This window comes from Grammomys surdaster, unplaced genomic scaffold, assembly GCF_004785775.1.
Source record: "Grammomys surdaster isolate TR1022 unplaced genomic scaffold, NIH_TR_1.0 126546, whole genome shotgun sequence".
Taxonomy (NCBI): domain Eukaryota; kingdom Metazoa; phylum Chordata; class Mammalia; order Rodentia; family Muridae; genus Grammomys; species Grammomys surdaster.
Genome location: NW_021621338.1, coordinates 4,633,750 through 4,651,167, shown reverse-complemented (window position 1 = coordinate 4,651,167; position 17,418 = coordinate 4,633,750). Strand labels below are relative to the sequence as shown.

The window sequence follows — 17,418 nt, the reverse complement described above, 5'->3', positions numbered from 1 at the left end:
GAGGGCAACAGGAAAGGAACTGGGAAAGCTGTAGAGTTGTCAGTGGTCTTAACAAGTGAGGTTTTAGGGCCCCGCCCACCACGAGCCCTGGCTCCACCCCTCATCCCAAGATCCCGCCTTCCCGCGTGTGAGTGTGTGGGGGGGTGGCCTCTACCCAAGGCCTTTCAGTTTGCGCACCAGGGCAGGCCTGCCGTGAGGAGGGTGGGAGTTCCCGCAGTCGTTGACGGTAGGTGGGACCTGTTTCGAGTAGGCGCCGAGATCTGGGTCCGTCCGGACGCCGAGAAGCAGAGATAAACTCGGATAGCGGCCCCCCCGCCCCCCGCCCCACGCGGTTTTTCCCAGAAGGGACCGCGCGCTGCCCGAACCTTGGGGCCGACCGCCAGGAGTGGGCGGGCCTGCGCATGCGCAGTTCGCTATCGGCCTCTGAGGGAGGCGTGTGAGGCACCTCCTTAGCAGGCGTCGTGTTTGGCCCGCTGGGCCGAATTAGCTTTGTTCCCCTTTGGGGCCCTGAGCCGTAACTGTGTACAGCGGATGCTGTAAAAATGAGAGACAGGCGACACAGTTCCTTCAGAGGAGGCGGATGGACGCCTAGGCCGCTCGAGGGCGCGGCGTGTGACCTCTGGCGGCAGGGCCTAAGGTTTGGCCTCTGCTGGCTCAGGGCGTGGGCCCGCCGGATGGTCTGTAGGGCCTTGCTGCCCCCTGCAGGGTGTTGTAGGAACTATCCCTGAGAGAGGAACCCGAGTGACAGACCATCGTCGTGCAACTTTACATTCTCCCTCTTAAAAGACAAATTAAAACGGCGGCGAGGTTGGTTAACCTGATCTTGGAAGATCAACTTGCGGGGGGTGGAGGGCAGTGAAACCCCAGAGAACTTAGTTTCCTTCTCCCTCTATGCTGGGGACAGTCTCAGGCCCCAGTCCGTTCTACCACTGAGTTATCTTTTTTGTTTGTCTATTTGTTTTGTTTTTGATTGGCTTTTTTGAGAGGCTCTTGGAGTGTTGTCCAGGCTGGCCTCTAAATCGAGATCCTCCTGCCTCAGCCTCCCGTGTGCTAGGATTACAAGCATGCCTCATCATGCCTGACTCACTGAGTTATGCTTACCTCAGACCAGGCTGAGTGGTAGGAGCAGCCAGACTGGGTCTGGTCCTGAATGTTTAGACATTTTTATAGGGCCAGCTGTCCCTGGCCACATTAAAACAGCTTCCTCCCATTCAGACAAAACCATCGACTTGTGGGTTTTGACCTTCGGAACTTAAGGAGGGACCAGTTAGGCCAATAAGCTCAATTTTGGTGAGTTTTAGAATGCATGCCAGGATGTGCCTATAAGGGAAATTAGAGGGTTTGGCAACTTCATGTGTATTTCTAATCTTTCCCAAAGTAAACTCTTGCCCAGTGAAGACTCTTTAATCATTCCAAGACCAGTCTATCCTGTTGGAACAGCACATGATACAAATAACCATCTCCATACACAACGCTTCAAGGTGGCTGCAAAAACCCATCATATATGCAGTCCGTGTCACTTGAAATGGCCCTATGTGTGTTTGAGAACTGTGTTGTTAGGCAGTTTTATCCCATGCAGATATCACACAAAGCATGTACTTGAGCCCAGGTGGCAGTAATATCACTAGGCTCTATGCTCTTTGAGGGTCCCTGTCATGTATGCAGTCTTTCTGAGCATATACATTTGTATTCCACATGTTAATTGCAGTGCAAGTTAATAAGTGCCACAAGACAGTGCTTTGAAAACTAGAAAGGAGATGGTTTAGACCGAGTTGAAAATGACTGCTATTCCAATTTAAACGGAAATTCTATTATTTTCTTTGTAGTCTAAGTTTTTGGCCCCTGGCACTTCCCTTCTTTTTGTATTTATGGATGAAAATAATGAAGGAAATTATATGACTTTTTGTGTCCACAGGAAAAATAAATTCTGTAGCTTTAGTTGGTATATATTTAACTAAGCTGAGGATACAGCATTCTTTATTGTAAAAACATTGGTCTTCAGGAGTTCCAAGCTGCGCAGAAGGCATGATATTGGTGAGGTGGGCCTTGGTGTGGGCATGTACCCAATTAGTGAAGTGGAATTGTTATTTCCTCTGTGGTGTGAAATGTGCTGCCTGTTCATTTGTTGAAAGGGATTTGGGACATCTCTCTTGTTCTCTTGTTAGTGACACACTAACTCGTGTATGTCACTGTGTGTCTGTCCTGTAATGTGAGGAGCATCATGGATCTTCCATCATGCATATATACATGAATTTTCCATAATTGTAGAGGATTAACTTGAACAGACTCTAGGTAAGAATTTCTGTTTTAGATAAGGGGGAATATGATTAAGTACATTATATAGGTATGAAATTGTGAGAGGACAAATAAATTAAGACTTAAAGATGAACCCTATTTTAGATAGTTTTTTTGAGACAGGGTTTCATTTAGTCCAGGCTGGCCTTGAACTCACCACTATATTGGTTGAACTTTTATTTAATTGAAAAAAAATAATACTTATTTTATTTATGAGTGTTCTATTTGCATGTATACCTGCACACCAGAAGAGGGCAGAACATCCCAGTGTAGATGGTTGTGAGCCACCATGTGGTTGCTGGGAATTGAACTCAGGACCTCTGGAAGAGCAGACAGTGCTCTTACCACTGAGCTATCTCTCCAGCCCCCTGAAGAAATTTTTTTTATTTCATTTTTTGTGTGTGAGGTTAAGGAAGTGTGTACACATGTACATGTTCATATAGGTGTATGTATAAGCACAATGAATATGAAGGTCAGATGATAATCTCAGAGGTGGTCCTCAGATGACTCCTACTGTTTTTTTGAGGTATAGTCTCTTGTTAGACTAAAACTTTGTTATCTAAGTCTGGGTAGCTATATCCTCCTGAGTCTTTCTTGTCAGTGATGGGATTGCTGATACATAGCACCTTACCAGCCTTTTATGTAGGTTTTGGAGATCTGAACCCAGGTCCTTCTGAGGCAAGTATTTTACTAGTAAAACTAGTAGGGCTAGTTTACCCTAGCCCAGCCTTAATCCTCCCACATCCATCTCCCCAGTGCTGGGATTACAGGTGCAGGACATCAAGTCTACTTTAGGATTTTACTGTTCATTCCCAATCTTCCTGAGTTTTGTCTTTTCTTTTTTTCTTCTTATAAAAAAATTATAACACTTATTTGGTGTATATGTGGAAGTCAGAGGACAACTTATAGGAGATAAGTTTTTCCTTCTAGTTTGAGTCCTGGGGATCCAACTCAGGTCATCCAGCTTGGCAGAAGTGCCTTTTCTGCTGAGCCATCTCTTTGACCCAAACTTTGCTTTTATCAGTAAATCAACCAATTAATTTGTTTGTTTGTTTGTTTGTTTTTGAGATAGGGTTTCTCTCTGCAGCTCTGGCTGTCCTGGAAATCACTTTGTAGACCAGTCTGGCCTGGAATTCAGAGATCTGCCTGTCTCTGCTGAGACTAAAGGCCTGTTCTACCACCCATTTAGGACTTCAGTTTGTGTGTGTGTGTGTGTGTGTGTGTGTGTGAGAGAGAGATAAGAATCATTCTTTTCCTTCTAAAAGTTCTAAGAAAGATAGGATTCAAATAAGGATTGGATAGGAATGGCTTAGGTTTCCATATTATGTTAAATGCGTCAATATGGTGACTTTTAAACACTATGAGAAAAACAAATCTGCTTTTTCTCCCCCTTTCCTCCTTTTCTCTACTTTTTCCTTTCTTTCTCCCCAAGGTTAGTCTGTCTCATGTATCCTCAACTGGTCTTGGAATCCTGAACTTCTTGCCTCTATCAAATTCTGGGATCAGAGGCATGCAGCACCTTAATGGTAAAGACATATTTTATATTCTTTAGGAACTTAATGTGAGAAATATTCTGATCTTTAAAAAAGATGTTACGTATTTTTATTTTATGCGCATGAGTGTTTGCCTGCACATATGCAGGTACTACAAGTGCAGTGCTTGAAGAGGTCAGAAGAGGGCACTGGATCCCCTAGAACTGGATTTACAGATGGTTGTGAGCGGCTATGTCATGGGTGCTGGGAATCAAATCTTCTGGAAGAGTAACCAGTGCTCTTAACCTCTGTGCCATTTCTCCAGTCACAGATTCTGGAGAAATTTTAGGTTAGTTGTCAAGGGGGTAGTTAGGTTGATGCCAGGCTGGTTATATGAAGGGAGTTTGTGCTTTCATGCCTCTATTTTACTGGGGAGGATTTTCATGCGATTTCATTTGACATGGAGTTGTGAGTGGCCTTCTTGAGGGCTGAATTTCCTGAGGGCACTGTGCTAAATTAGGACTTTTCTGCAGATGGAAGAACTAGAGCAAGGCCTGTTGATGCAGCCATGGGCATGGTTACAACTTGCTGAGAACTCATTCTTGGCCAAGGCTTCTGTCACCAAGCATGGTTATGCCTTGCTGATTTCGGATCTTCACCAGGTGTGGCATGAACAGGTGGACACTTTGGTGGTCAGCCAGCGAGCCAAGGTAAGAATGTTAGTGTGAAGAGAAGTATCACTGTAGAGTGGCATGCTGGCCATAGGACACTAACATTAGCCAACTGGCTAGCTGTACATTGGTGAGGAAGTCTGGATTGGTTTGAAGCAAGTATAGGTTCAACATCCTTATCATAAAGATCCAGCCTCTGAAATGCTCAAAATATGAACCTTTTCACATCTTCAAAACTCAAGCACTCCAAAAGTTTTAGATTTTGGATCATTTCAGATTTTGGATTTTGGGTTAGAGTTGTACAACTGGTAAAAATTGATGCATATATTCCAAAGTCCAAGGAACTCAGAAATCTGAAACGTTCTGAGAGATAGATAGATAAATAGACAGACAGACAGACAGACAGACAGGTTCTGCACAAACAATAATGCATTATGTCATCTGTATTATATGACATATATAGGCCCTCAGGGATCGTGCCCAGGACAGGATTGTAGAGCAGACTAGTTGATTTTTGCAACTCTTTGTTGTCTTCATTCTGCCATAAAGCTTCTCCTTTGCCCTGTCTTCACCTCTCCACTGTGTTCATGGCTCCCTTTGCTCCCCACTGTGTTCATGGGTTCTCCTTTGCTCTCCCTTGAGGCATTTTCCTTTCCCACCCTCACTCTGTACTACTGTTGTCTCTAGGAACTGAACAAGCGCCTCACCGCTCCCCCTGCAGCTTTTCTTCGTCACCTGGATGAAGTGCTTCGCCCACTGTTTAAAGATTCTGCTCACCAGGATGCTGTTCACCCTAGCAAAGCTACTTTCTCCTACGATGGAGGAGAGGAGGTCCTGATTCTGAGGCTGCAGAGTGAGCTCTCTGGTCTCCCCTTCAATTGGCATTTCCACTGTATTCCAGCTAGTTCTTCAATGGTAAGTGCAATTTAGATATGAGGTACAGGTGGGGATCCCAACTACTTCTGGTAAAGATCTGGGTGCCCTTGTATTTCCTGTAAACCTTGTTTGAAATTCTTTTCTAATAATAATAGTAATAATAATAAGTCTCCCTGACTATACAGGAAGCTAAGGGGATTCTTGACTGATATAGTCTTATTTTGTAAAGGGAGCAGGTTTGGATCTCCATACTTTATTTGGTGACTTCATCCAATATTATTATTTTAATGACACGGTCTCAAGTATGCTAGGCTATGCTAGAATGACCTTATCATTTTACTGAGTGTTATGATTACAGATACACCACCATGCTCAGTTTATGTAGTACTTATGCAGTAGAGGAGGTTTGAACCCAGGCCTTTGTGCTGGGCAAGCACTTTACCAACTGAAGTATATCTCTGGCTTTTCTTTTTTTCTTTTCTTTTTCTTTTTTTTGGTTTTTCGAGACAGGGTTTCTCTGTGTAGCCTTGGCTGTCCTGGAACTTACTCTGTAGACCAAGCTGGCCTCGAACTCAGAAATCTGCCTGCCTCTGCCTCCCAAGTGCTGGGATTAAAGGTGTACCACTGCCCGGCGATCTCTGGCTTTTCTTATTTATTTATTTATTTTTTTTGAGAGAGGGTTTCAGTGTAACTCTGACAGAGATCTGCCTGCTCTGCCTCTTGTTACCATGCACACTTTTCTTGATTTTTTTTTAAGAGTTATATTATGAAGCCTCCTTGGCTGGCATGAAATTACTGTACAGTGAAAGCTTGCTTTGAACTTGAAGGAATCCTCCTGTGTCAACTTCCAAGTAGTCTATGTAGCAAGTTCTAGAACAGCGAAAATGATATAATAGCAAGACCCTGTCTCAAAAAAACCAAAAAAAAGCCAACCAAAGAACCAAACAGCCAGTTTTGAAATTGCTTGGTGTAGCTATACATATCTGTAATCATAGCACTCAGCAGATAGAGGCAGGAGGATCATGAATTCAAAGCCATCCTCAGCTACATATAACTTTGAGTATAGCTTGGGCTACATGATACTCTGTCTCAAAAACCAATGAATTGCTGGGTATGGTGGTAAATGCCTTTAGTCCCAGCACTGAAACAGAGGCAGGCAGATCTCAAAGCCAGCCTGGTAAACATAAAGAGTTCCAGGACAGCCAGGGCTGTTATACAAAGAAACTCTATCTTGAAAAACAAAACAAAAAGAAAAGAAAGAAAATAAAAAAAGAAAAGCTGACTTTGACTTTAGATTTCATATGTCTGCTTTGAACCCCATGTAGCCCAGTAGTGATAGCTCATACTTCTAATCTCTGTGAGTTTGAGGCCAGCCTGGTCTACAGAGTGAGACCCAGGATAGCCAGAGCTTTACACAAAGAAGTCCTGTCTTCAGGAAAACAAACAAAAGCCTAAACAACAACAACAAAAACCAAACTTAAAGTAGAAGCCTCGAATTTCCTCCAGATATCCACTGTAGCTGATGAGAATGGACTAAAAGGACACTGTCAGTTTGGAGAATGTGTGTGTGTGTGTGCGTGTGCATGTGTAGGTGCATGTGCAAGAATGTTAGAATGTGTGTAGAAGCCAGACATCAACTTCTAGTGATCCTCTCCCCTCCACACCCTGAGTCTCTCTGTAGCTGTGGCTGTCCTGGAACTCAGTAGGTAGACCGGGCTGGGGATAAAGAAATGCACCACCACTGCCCAGCTTCAGCTTCTTCCATAGTGACTTCTCTACGTTGGTTTTCTGAGACAAAGCCTCACAAAATGTGGAGCTTGCTCATTTGGCTAGACTGGCTGGCTACCAACCTCCAGAAATGCTCCTGTCTGCCCCACTAGTGTGGGATAACAGGTGCTTACCACTTTTTATGTGGGTGCTGTAGCCTCAAACTCAGGTCCTCATGATTGTGTGACAAAACACTTTACTGACTAAGCTAGCTTTCCTGCCCCCCAATTTTTTTAAAGTTGAGTGTATCCTTCAGTCATTCTATTCTATAGATATTTACTTAGGAATGATAGAAAACAGCCTGGAGGTGGTGGTGCATGCCTTTAATCCCAGCTCTCAGGAAGCAGAGGCAGGCAGATCTCTGTGAGTTCAAGGCCAGTCTGCTCTACAGAGCTAGTTCCTAGAAAGCCAGGGATAAAAAGAGAAACTCTGTTTCAAGAAAAAAAAAAGTATGATGAAAATATAGTCAGATATAATGGTACATGCCTGTAATTCCAGTACTTTATAGGTTGAGTCAGGGCAAGCACAAGTTTGAGACCAGCTTAGGCTACATGGTGAGTTCTAGGCCAGCCAGAGCTCCACAGTGAGACCCAGTGTCATAGAACAAGGAACAAATCTCCCAGTCTCCCTTTTCCCACATAGATCTGCTCAAACATTTCTTCACAAAGGCTTTGTTTGTTTGTTTGTTTGTTTTACTTTTACTTTATTTTATGAGTATGGGTGTTTTGCCTGCATATATGTCTATGCACCACATGTGTGCCTAGTGCCTGCAGAGAGAGGTCATCAGACCCCCTGGGCCTGGAGTTACAGATGGTTTTGAGGTGGCATGTGGGTATTTGGAAATTGAATGAGCCCAGGTCCTCTGAAGAGCAACTGTTGCTTGTAACTGCTGAGCCACCTCTCCCACTGTCTTAGTGTCCAAACCAGAAATAACCCAAGAACTTAAGAAAATTATAGAGTATTCACAATATATATATTTAAAAAGAACAAATTTTCAGAATTAAATACTGTTTGTTGTACTCAGTAACACTCAGTGATCAGAGTGTTCCTTGAGAAGTGTGGGGCTCAGGTTGACCGCATAACACTCTACAAAGGTATTTTCCAGTTTCCGCTTCAAGGTATAGTGTACCTGAAGTACTGTAGTCGGTGTGATCACATTGTGATGCTTACACACATCCACTGTGGGGACACAGAACTTGTTTGTTTTTAAAGATTTTATTTATTTATTTATTTATTTATTTATTTTGGTTTTTTGAGACAGGGTTTCTCTATATAGCCCTGGCTGTCCTGGAACTCATTCTGTAGACCAGGCTGGCCTCGAACTCAGAAATCCGCCTGCCTCTGCCTCCCAAGTGCTGGGATTAAAGGCGTGCGCCACCACTGCCCTGCAAGATTTTATTTTTAGTTATGTGTGTTTCTGTGTGTGGGTTTGTATGCATGAGAGGCAGAAGATGGTGTTGGATCTCTTGGGACTGGACTTACAGGTGCTGTAACTCCCAAATCAAAGTGGATGCTGACACCCAGACTTGTGTCCTCTGGACAAGCTGTCTCTCCAGCCCAGCAAGACGTCTTGAGAGACTGTTTACTGGTATTTATTTATTTTGTCTGGAACTTCGCAAAGCTGCATTTGAGTGCTAGAATTGCTCATTCATCACAGGTTTGTTTGTGGTTCTGGGGATAGAGCCCAGGGCCTCACACTCAGTAGGCATGCACTCTACCACTGAGCTATACCCCAGCTTCTCTAATGTGCTCTAATGTTGCCAAGGCAACTGACCACATCAGTTTTCCAAGCAGTGGTGGCTACAGGTGTGCCCCATTGTGACTGATTTCATGAAAAAATTGCCAAGGCCCATCCATAGGTCCTGTTGTGTAGTAACCACTCACATTTGTTGATTTAAATTGAATTTCTTGTGAAATCTTCCATCCTATTTTAGATACTGAATTTCATAATCATTCAAAACCTGTGATTTTTTTTTAGGTGACACCAGAGGGCACTGTTTCCTCAATGATGCTTGTTCTGGCATCTAACCATTTGGACCACCTTCAAGACTTCTTAGCAAGCTGGTCTCTTCATGTATTAGATAGTTCTACAAATCAGTGTGAAAGCTGTGGGGACAGCTTTCCTGAAGGTTGTCAGGCTCTAGTAGTTTCTTCTTTCAAAAGTACAGAGTAAGTGGGGGTGTAGCTCAGTGTTGGGGCACTTGTTTAGCATGGGCCAGGATCAGTCCCAGCTCTGGGATAAGGGGTCAATAAAGAACACTTAAATAGTGATAAAAATGTTGAAGGAAAATGAAAGGAGAAGCTAATTATTTTAGTGCAGTCTTCCAGCTGAGGAGCTGTCCTGTGGAAGAAGCTTCAGTATTTAGAGGACATTGGGATTTGATTGACTACAGGGAGACATGTTATATACCTAAAGTGGCTGCTGACACCAGACTTGTGTCCTCTGGAGGAGCTGTCTCTCCAGCCCAGCAAAGGACTTCTTGAGAGACAGAACAATTGATTGACAAGTATATTTTAAGTTCAGATTAAGTTCTCATCATTAAACGAAGAAGACTTCTCCCAGGGAAACCCCGGGGCTGCAGGGAAGGATCCAGAGCTGGTAGACACTATCAGGGCTGTAGGCAGCCACTATTTCAGGCATGTGTGTGTGTCTGTGAGGTCATGCGGTTGGAAGCTTTGTTACTCATTCTTGTGATAGTTTTCATTTACTTTTTTTTTTTGAATGGGTAATTCATGCCAAAGGCAAACATTTCAAGCAGCATTTAAAGGTATACAGTCTAACAAACAAACAACAGCCTTTCTGTCTACTCACTGTTTTTCTTCTAAAGCAATTACTGTGATCAGCTTTCTGTTTATTCATCCCCCCCACACAATTTTTTTTGAGGCAAAGTCTTACATAGTGCAGGCTATCTTCAAAATCATCATGTAGCCAAGGACCTTTAAAGTTCTGCCTCTGGCCTCCACCTCCCTAGCCCTGGGATTATAGGTGTGTTCCATGCATTTGAGACAAGCACTGTACAAACTGAGGCACATCCTTGGCCGTCGCTTCCTTTTTTCTTGATGGCATGTTACTCTGTAGCCTAGCTCAAGTTCGAAACCCATCTGCCTTGTTTCCCAGGTACTGAGATTACAAATATGAACCACCACACCTTGTTATTAACTCTGAGGTCTTAATAATTCTTAATTCTCTGTGGGAATTGTGAAATATATAAGGCTTTGGGTGTCTGCTTCATGATTCTACATCTGTGTGGACTTGTGATGGCTTTCTCTTCATTGCTCCCTGTTTCCTATTGTCTGTTTTCCCCAGTATCTGATATAACCGTTTCCCTGCCTTTTTGTTTGTGTTTAAATGTTGGTATTAGATTTATTTTATGTGTATGAGTGTTTTGCCTGCCTGTATGTATGTGCATCACATGGATGCCTGGTGCCTAAAGAGGCCAGAAGAGGGCATCAGATCCCCTGGAACTGGAGTTACAGATGGTTGTGAGCTTCCCTGTCGGTGCTGGGGACTAAACCCAGGTCCTCTGCAAGAGCAGCCAGTGCTCCTAACCACTGAGCCATTTTTCCTGCTTCTGTGCTTGTGACAGTAAGTTTTTTGAGACTAAGTTTCACTGTGTGGCACAGACTGTCCTCAAACTTGTGATCTTCCTGTTCCTGCCTTCCTTTCTGCTGAGATTACAGGTGTTCATCTAATATAATTCTTGATATTTTGTATTTTTACTTTCAGATTTGTCACTCCTTTGGTTGTGTATGATCCCCAGGGGGTCACATCTCCGAGATTATTAGTAGCAGGAACAACACAAGTCTTGGAACAAGCAGGCAAATTCATAATCATCCTTACTACCTTTAGATTATTTAGAATATTATCCTGAATTAGTACAGAATTTTTTGTGACTCACCTTCTCCATTTGTCAAATAACAAGATTGCTCTACACTTATGATTAAAGAAGGAAACTCATGCAGCATTACTATAGGATTATAGTGGGCTGTGGGAGACGATGTTCCAACACAAGTTCTTTCTTCATTGAAGGCTGAGGTCATGTGAGATGCTGCCAGAGCCAGCACTAGAGTCAGTCTCCTGGTCCCCAGTCTGTGGATGGTCTCACTGGATTCTCTGATATAACTTGATATCTGGGCTAACTCCCTCCTGCCTAGGCCTTTAAAGTGTTCTGTAGGAAGTCAGAAGACTTTCAGAGATGGGATTAGAGGTGTTCCCCCTTCTGGGGAAGAGTGACAACCTCTGTTGTACCCATCACACTTCCTGGCCAATCATGGAGTTCTTCAAAGGTGGACTCCTCAGAGCCTCGTTCCCAGTGGGCACGGGCTGCATTGACTTGTGATGGAATGTCTTCATAGTTTGTTTCCTTGAAGGAAATAGAGTGTCCCTGACCTAAAGTTCTCTGCACACTTTTTGTTGTTGTTGTTGTTTTGCCTTTGGAAGCACACTGATCTTTCCACATGGTTGCATGCCTTTCATTTTTTATTTTTATACTAGCCTTTTTATGGCCATTAATACATATTTTGGGGACTTCTAACCGGCATTCATCTAAGGTTGAAAACAGAACAAGGCTCTCAGGCCTAAGAGAAATCATTTTAATGTTCATGTAGCTTTGAAATTAATTATAGCTCAGGAATTCAGAGTGGTGTGAAATTATTTGGGAAGTTGAACTATTTCCCGATTAAAAACTCCTTTTTGTATATAGATATTGAAGTCTAATAGATCATTCCAGTTGCCTGAGGCCAGTATCCTATTTCAATAGACATGGTATTGGTTAAGAACTATTCCTTGCCATGTTTCATGCTGTTATATTTAGTACCTCAAAGGTGGTACCCCCCTCCCACCCACCATGGTGAGAAGCTGGTTATTAACGTTAGGAGTTTCTGTTATTTGAGGGGTGCCACCAAATGGCCACTGTGGCTGCTTGGTTAGCAATGATAATTATTTTCAGTTCAATCCACCAAACCTCTATTGGCTTGCACACAATTATTCAACTGTTTTTCTAATCTACCTTGACCAGGACCAAACTTATCGTAGGGCATAGAGTTTTAATCACTGTATTGAGTTAATTATTATGTGTGTGCATGAACGTATAATGTGCATGTGGAGATTAGACGACAACTTGCAGGAATCAGTTTTTCTACCATGGAGGAGTTCAGTCCTCCCACCGTGGTAGAAGAACTGAGGTCACCAAGCTTGGCAGGCTGTTGAGCCATCTCACAGGCCCAGGAGATAGCTTAAGGCTAGGAGTTCTGAGCAATACTTCTTAGAGGTCCTTTCGGAAGACCTGGGATAGGACTCAGTACTAGGTTGGCATGTGCCAAGTGACCAAAAAAAAAAAAAGTTATCTACAGCTAGACTTGACTCTGATTTTCCACTCTGTGCCAGGACACCTACACTTTTTGGATTATGGTACAAAAAGCCCTTATCTGCCCACCCATACCTCCACAGCCAGTCTTTTTTCTTTTCTGATTTAGAGAAGTTTTTTCCTTAGAATCTGAGGTGTACCACAAGCAGTGCTTTTAGTTTTCTCTAGAGACATAATGGAAAGTGAGGTCGTAGATGCCTGGAGAATCATCACCTGGGATCCTGACCAGGTGACTGCACAGCACCGATGATGGCACACTTGTCACCTTTTCCTCATTTGAAGCCTGCGATGGGGTATCTTGTCTAAAGTGCTCCCATTTTAGATCTAGCCAGGGATGAGCATTCAATGACCAGCAGGCTAAATCTGGCCTGCTGCCTGCTTTTGTAGAGTTACATTTGGAGCACAGCCACCTCATTTATTTGCATACTGTCTGTGGTTGCTTTCGAGAGCCACAATAGTGAAGGTGAGTAGTTGCAGCAGAGACTCTGTGGGCCACAAAGCTGAAAATATTGATTATCTGTTCTTTCCGAGGAAAGCTTGCTGACCCCTGATATAGGGCATCTCTTTTGTTTAGTGTCTCCTTTAGGTCATGTCCTTGGTGCTGATGACACCCTCTAGCCACAGGCTAATGGACACTGTGCATAGGTGACCTACGTGACTCTGTATAGGTATATGTCATTGTATGAGTACTCAGTGTAGCTTCACTGTAACAAAGCTATACCTGCATCCTACTGCATGGAGTGGGCTCAGTAACTGGCTGGCTTTGCTTTTTATTATTATTTTATAATAACTTGAAAATCTGCTGTATTTTTTGATAATAGGTTAAAACGCTAACCTCTTATTAGCCCTGAAATGGTTCTTAATAAATACCTAGATCGAGTTTGATAGCTTTCTCTTTTCTGTGTTTGTTTTCTTTTTTCTCCCACTGGTGTACTGTCTCAGCCACACCCCTTTCAGGAGGATCCCTTGGACCTTCTGTTCTTATCTCTGTTGGGAGTTGAGTCAGTACTTCCCTCTTCTCAACAAGACTACCTTTTTATTTTTATTTAGTTATTTTAATATTTTATCTTTGTATGTATATGGGTGTTTTACCTGCATGTATGTCTGCATGCCATATATATGTACAGCCTATGGAAGCCAGAAGAGAATGCCTGGTCCTCTGATCTGGAGTTACAGACAATGGTCAGCTATCGTATTGGCTTTGGGAATAGAACCCATGTCTTCAAGAAGAGCAGCCAGTGTTCGTAACTACTGAACAGTCTTTCTAGCTCCTATATCAGTGGTTCTCAACCTGTGGGTTGTGACCCCCCTTGGGAGTTGCATATGGGGTATCATGCATATCAGATATTTACATTTATAACAGTAGCATAACAGTTCATAACAGTAGCAAAATTGCAGTTATGAAGTAGCAATGAAATAATTTTATAGTTGGGTGTCACAGCCTTAGGAAAGTTGAAATACACTGCCCTATCTTTTTTTCTTTAAATTAGAACTGTGTATTTTTCTGTCCATTCACATTTTTGTATTATCCTTCCCATTCCATATCTGAGCCACAAAGAAAATCTCTGAGTCTCTTTAATATGTAAATTTAATATTGTATTTGTGTTTATGTTCATGTAAATGAATTGCTTGTCTGTGAAATTATAAGTTCCTGTGAAAATGTTTATTCTTGAGTATTTTTCTTCTAGTAGCTTATGCAGTGTTTGGAAGTACCTTATGAGCACCTGTTGGCTAATTGACAGCTCTTTTTCATCAAAGGTCTCTCAACATTTGATCTGTCCTCTGATGGGTGTGAGCCTGGCATTGCAGAGTCATGTGAGGGAACTAGCAGCATTGCTTCGGATGAAGGACCTTGAGATCCAGGCCTACCAGGAGAGTGGGGCTGTGCTGAGCCGAAGTAAGAGGGCATTCTTAGAGGAATGTGTGGGGAGTCCAAGAGTCTTAGAAAAGGGGAATATAATTTGCATTAGGAATAGTTCTTGAGCTGGAGGTGTGGGTCAGTTGGCAGTGTGCTTGCTTAGCATACACCAACTCCTGGGTTTGAAACTTAGAACTGCATAAGTGGGAGTGTTGATAGAGCATGTGATCATAGCACTCAAGAAGTAGAGGCAGGACTTTATCTTTGGTGACACAGCAAGTTCAAAGCTAGCCTGAGGTACATTAGACCTTGTCTCAAATGAAATAAAACCCCTAAACAACGAAATTTTCTCTTCCTATATAGGAACTCTAGCAGCTGGGAGCTTGATACTAGATGTCCTTAGGTACCCGCCTTAGGTACCTGGCTGGGGACCTTGTGGTCAGTAAAAGTCACAACCAAGTCCAGACATGTCCTAGGCAGTGATGAAGAAAGGGCCAACAACTCTTCAAAATCATATTAGCAGAACGTGGATTCCAGAGCCAAGAAGCCTCTGTAACCCTAATTTTAGAATAAAAATTCTATTCAACCTTTGTCGTTGTGGCAGGACAATCTTCTAGAGCAAATGCTACTGCTGAACCATTGTTGCTAATTGCCCCGGCCTTCTCCTTTTTGTTTATTCACATACTCTCAACCCGACTCTTGAGGGCCTTGGGCTCTGTGGATCTCAGATCTCTGACTTCCTTCCCTGGAAGTCCTGGGCCCACTTTCCTATCGTCTGATCAGTGTGACACTCATCCTCAGGCTCATGTTCCTTCCTCTATCTCTTCTTAATTACAGGTCGATTGAAGACAGAGCCATTTGAAGAAAATTCTTTCTTGGAACAGTTTATGGTAGAGGTAGGGTATTTGTTATTTCCTTTCTCCTTCTATAAATTTGGGCAGAGTGCCTGGGTGGCAACCTGCATTTTGGGCGTTAGGTGGCTTATGTGGTTGGAAAGCCCTTTGCCTGAAAAAGTTCCTTGTGGAAAGTTTGATGAAGTTTGAGATGTGTGTAGAGAAGGTGGGGGAAAGAGTGAAGAATGTGAAAGTGGGCTTTTCCTACTTAACATCTCTGATAAGGTGCCATGTGAATGTCATTTAGAATTCTGTAGCCTTGGGAAGGTTGGCTGTCCAGTGTTTACTTCTGCTTGTTGAGATCTGGATTAGTAGAAGGGTGGTCATTTGTTGTCTGGTGCCTTTAGCATCTAGCAATAGAGGAAGGTGTAAAAATCCCAGGGCTACCATTTGGGGACTGTCTTGTGGGCACAGTAGGCTGTGGAAAATCACAGTGTTTATACAAAGGGACTGGCACAGGAATGAATGGGGAGTAGATAATTGTGGCCTGTCAGAAGCTTTTGCCTAGGTTTCCCTTCTAAGGATTGAGCTTGGCCAAAAGGAATAGTCACTGGATGCCAAACAGTGGGAGTATTAATAATAGTGACCTTTGATAATACCAGTCAATATTGGTCTTTCCCTTCTTGACTCTTCTGGAACTTGTTGGTTATGTGGATAGTACCTTACTATTGTTGTTCCATTTTACAACTGTATATGTTAGTTATCCATGCTATTACTTTAGGATGAAAGTAGACAATGCCTTTATAATACGATTAATGGATTGTTCATATTTCTGTCTTGCCATCAAGACTAATTATAAGCTTTTTATGGACAAAGCCTATGTCTCATACTTTTCCTGAGTGGGAAAGTTATCATTTTTCCCCTTAGGGAGGGGCATAAAGTGAATGTGCTTAATTGAGAACCTTCTGTTCTTCCTCTGAAGGTTGGCTGAGCTCTCATTTCTAGACTCTTAAGAAAAACTGTGAGCTGGGTGCTCCGTTCTTGTACTGGAAAACTAATACTCTACAGGAGGAGTCACACATGCAAAGTTTTGAAGCTTAGTAGGAGTTAACAAATGTTTTATTTGTACATGCATGTGTAAATGGTGTACATGAGTGGGAGCACAGATGTGGCACAACTCTCAGGAGCTGGCTCTCCCACTCCAGTATGGTGTCCTGGGATTATGTGGCAAGTGCTTCTGTCCAGTGAGCCATGTTGCTGGCCCCAGGTGTTAATCTTATGGGAGAAAAAGAGATAATATTAAGCAGAACTTGTAAGAGATTCTGTAGGCCACTTTTCTCAGTGGCTTCTTCTCTCTATTAAGTGGAGCATGGGGAGGTTAATGTAGTCCAGGGGAGGATAATGATGTGCTAGTTCCCTGCCTCAGAGACTCAGGGAAGCAGAACAATGCTAATTCTCTTGCCTCCCTCCTCTCCAGCTTAGCTTCTATACATTTTGCTCTATATGCTTTCTATGTTAGCAATGTGGAATGTCTTTTAATTTTCCCAAGTGTTATTTTCTTTTGCCTGTATCTTTGTGTACATTCTTCCCTTTGTCAAGAGTGTCCAGTGTCTTCTCCTTATCCACCTCGAACACTTCTATTCATCTTTTTAAGCAATAGCTACAGGTTCTTGGGAGACCTTTCTAGACCTTCCTTGTAAGAGTAATCCTTCTCTGCTACTAAAGTGCTGTGGGTTAAATCTCTACTTTATGGTTCACTGTTTCTATGTTAGTAAGACTGTGGCTCTTTCTAATACCAGCCTGAGGACATTTCTAATAATTCTGAGGACCAGAATTATTAGAGCAGTTGGTTCCAAAACATAACACCTGTGTCAGGTGTGTGGCTCATGTCCATAAAGTCCTAGTCATAAGGAGGCTGATGCAAGAAGGTTACCATCAGTTTTAGGCTATCCTGGGCAGTGAGTACCAAGCAGCTTATATAGTAAGACCTTATAAAACAAAATGTGTGGTGTGTGTGTATCTGTGTGTATGTCTGTGTGTCTGTCTGTCTGGTGTCTTTGTGTGTGTGTATCTGTGTGTATGTCTGTGTGTCTGTCTGGTGTCTTTGTGTGTGTGTATCTGTGTGTCTATATGTGTGTCTGAATGTCTGTGTGTCTGTGTGTCTGTGTGTCTGGTGTCTTTGTGTGTGTGTATCTGTGTCTATCTGTCTGTATGTATGGTGTCTGTCTGTCTATATGTATGGTGTCTGTCTGTATGGTGTCTTTGTGTGTGTGTATCTGT

General features: G+C 42.9%; 1 protein-coding gene across 2 annotated transcripts in view; it reads left to right on the top strand.

Moving 5' to 3' along the window:
• The first annotated feature begins 195 nt into the window (after positions 1–195).
• Positions 196–17,418, top strand: part of Nhej1 (non-homologous end joining factor 1) — a 96,292-nt gene continuing 79,069 nt past the window's right edge. The window contains exons 1-6 of one of the 2 annotated variants that reach the window (XM_028760642.1): positions 211–226; positions 3,728–3,821; positions 4,301–4,477; positions 5,126–5,353; positions 14,206–14,344; positions 15,143–15,201. In XM_028760642.1, the coding sequence (XP_028616475.1) occupies positions 3,819–3,821; positions 4,301–4,477; positions 5,126–5,353; positions 14,206–14,344; positions 15,143–15,201 (606 nt within the window). In that variant the 5' untranslated portion in view covers positions 211–226; positions 3,728–3,818. Of the gene's footprint in view, positions 227–3,727; positions 3,822–4,300; positions 4,478–5,125; positions 5,354–14,205; positions 14,345–15,142; positions 15,202–17,418 lie in introns of both variants that reach the window. The other variant, XM_028760643.1, reaches the window with a different exon arrangement.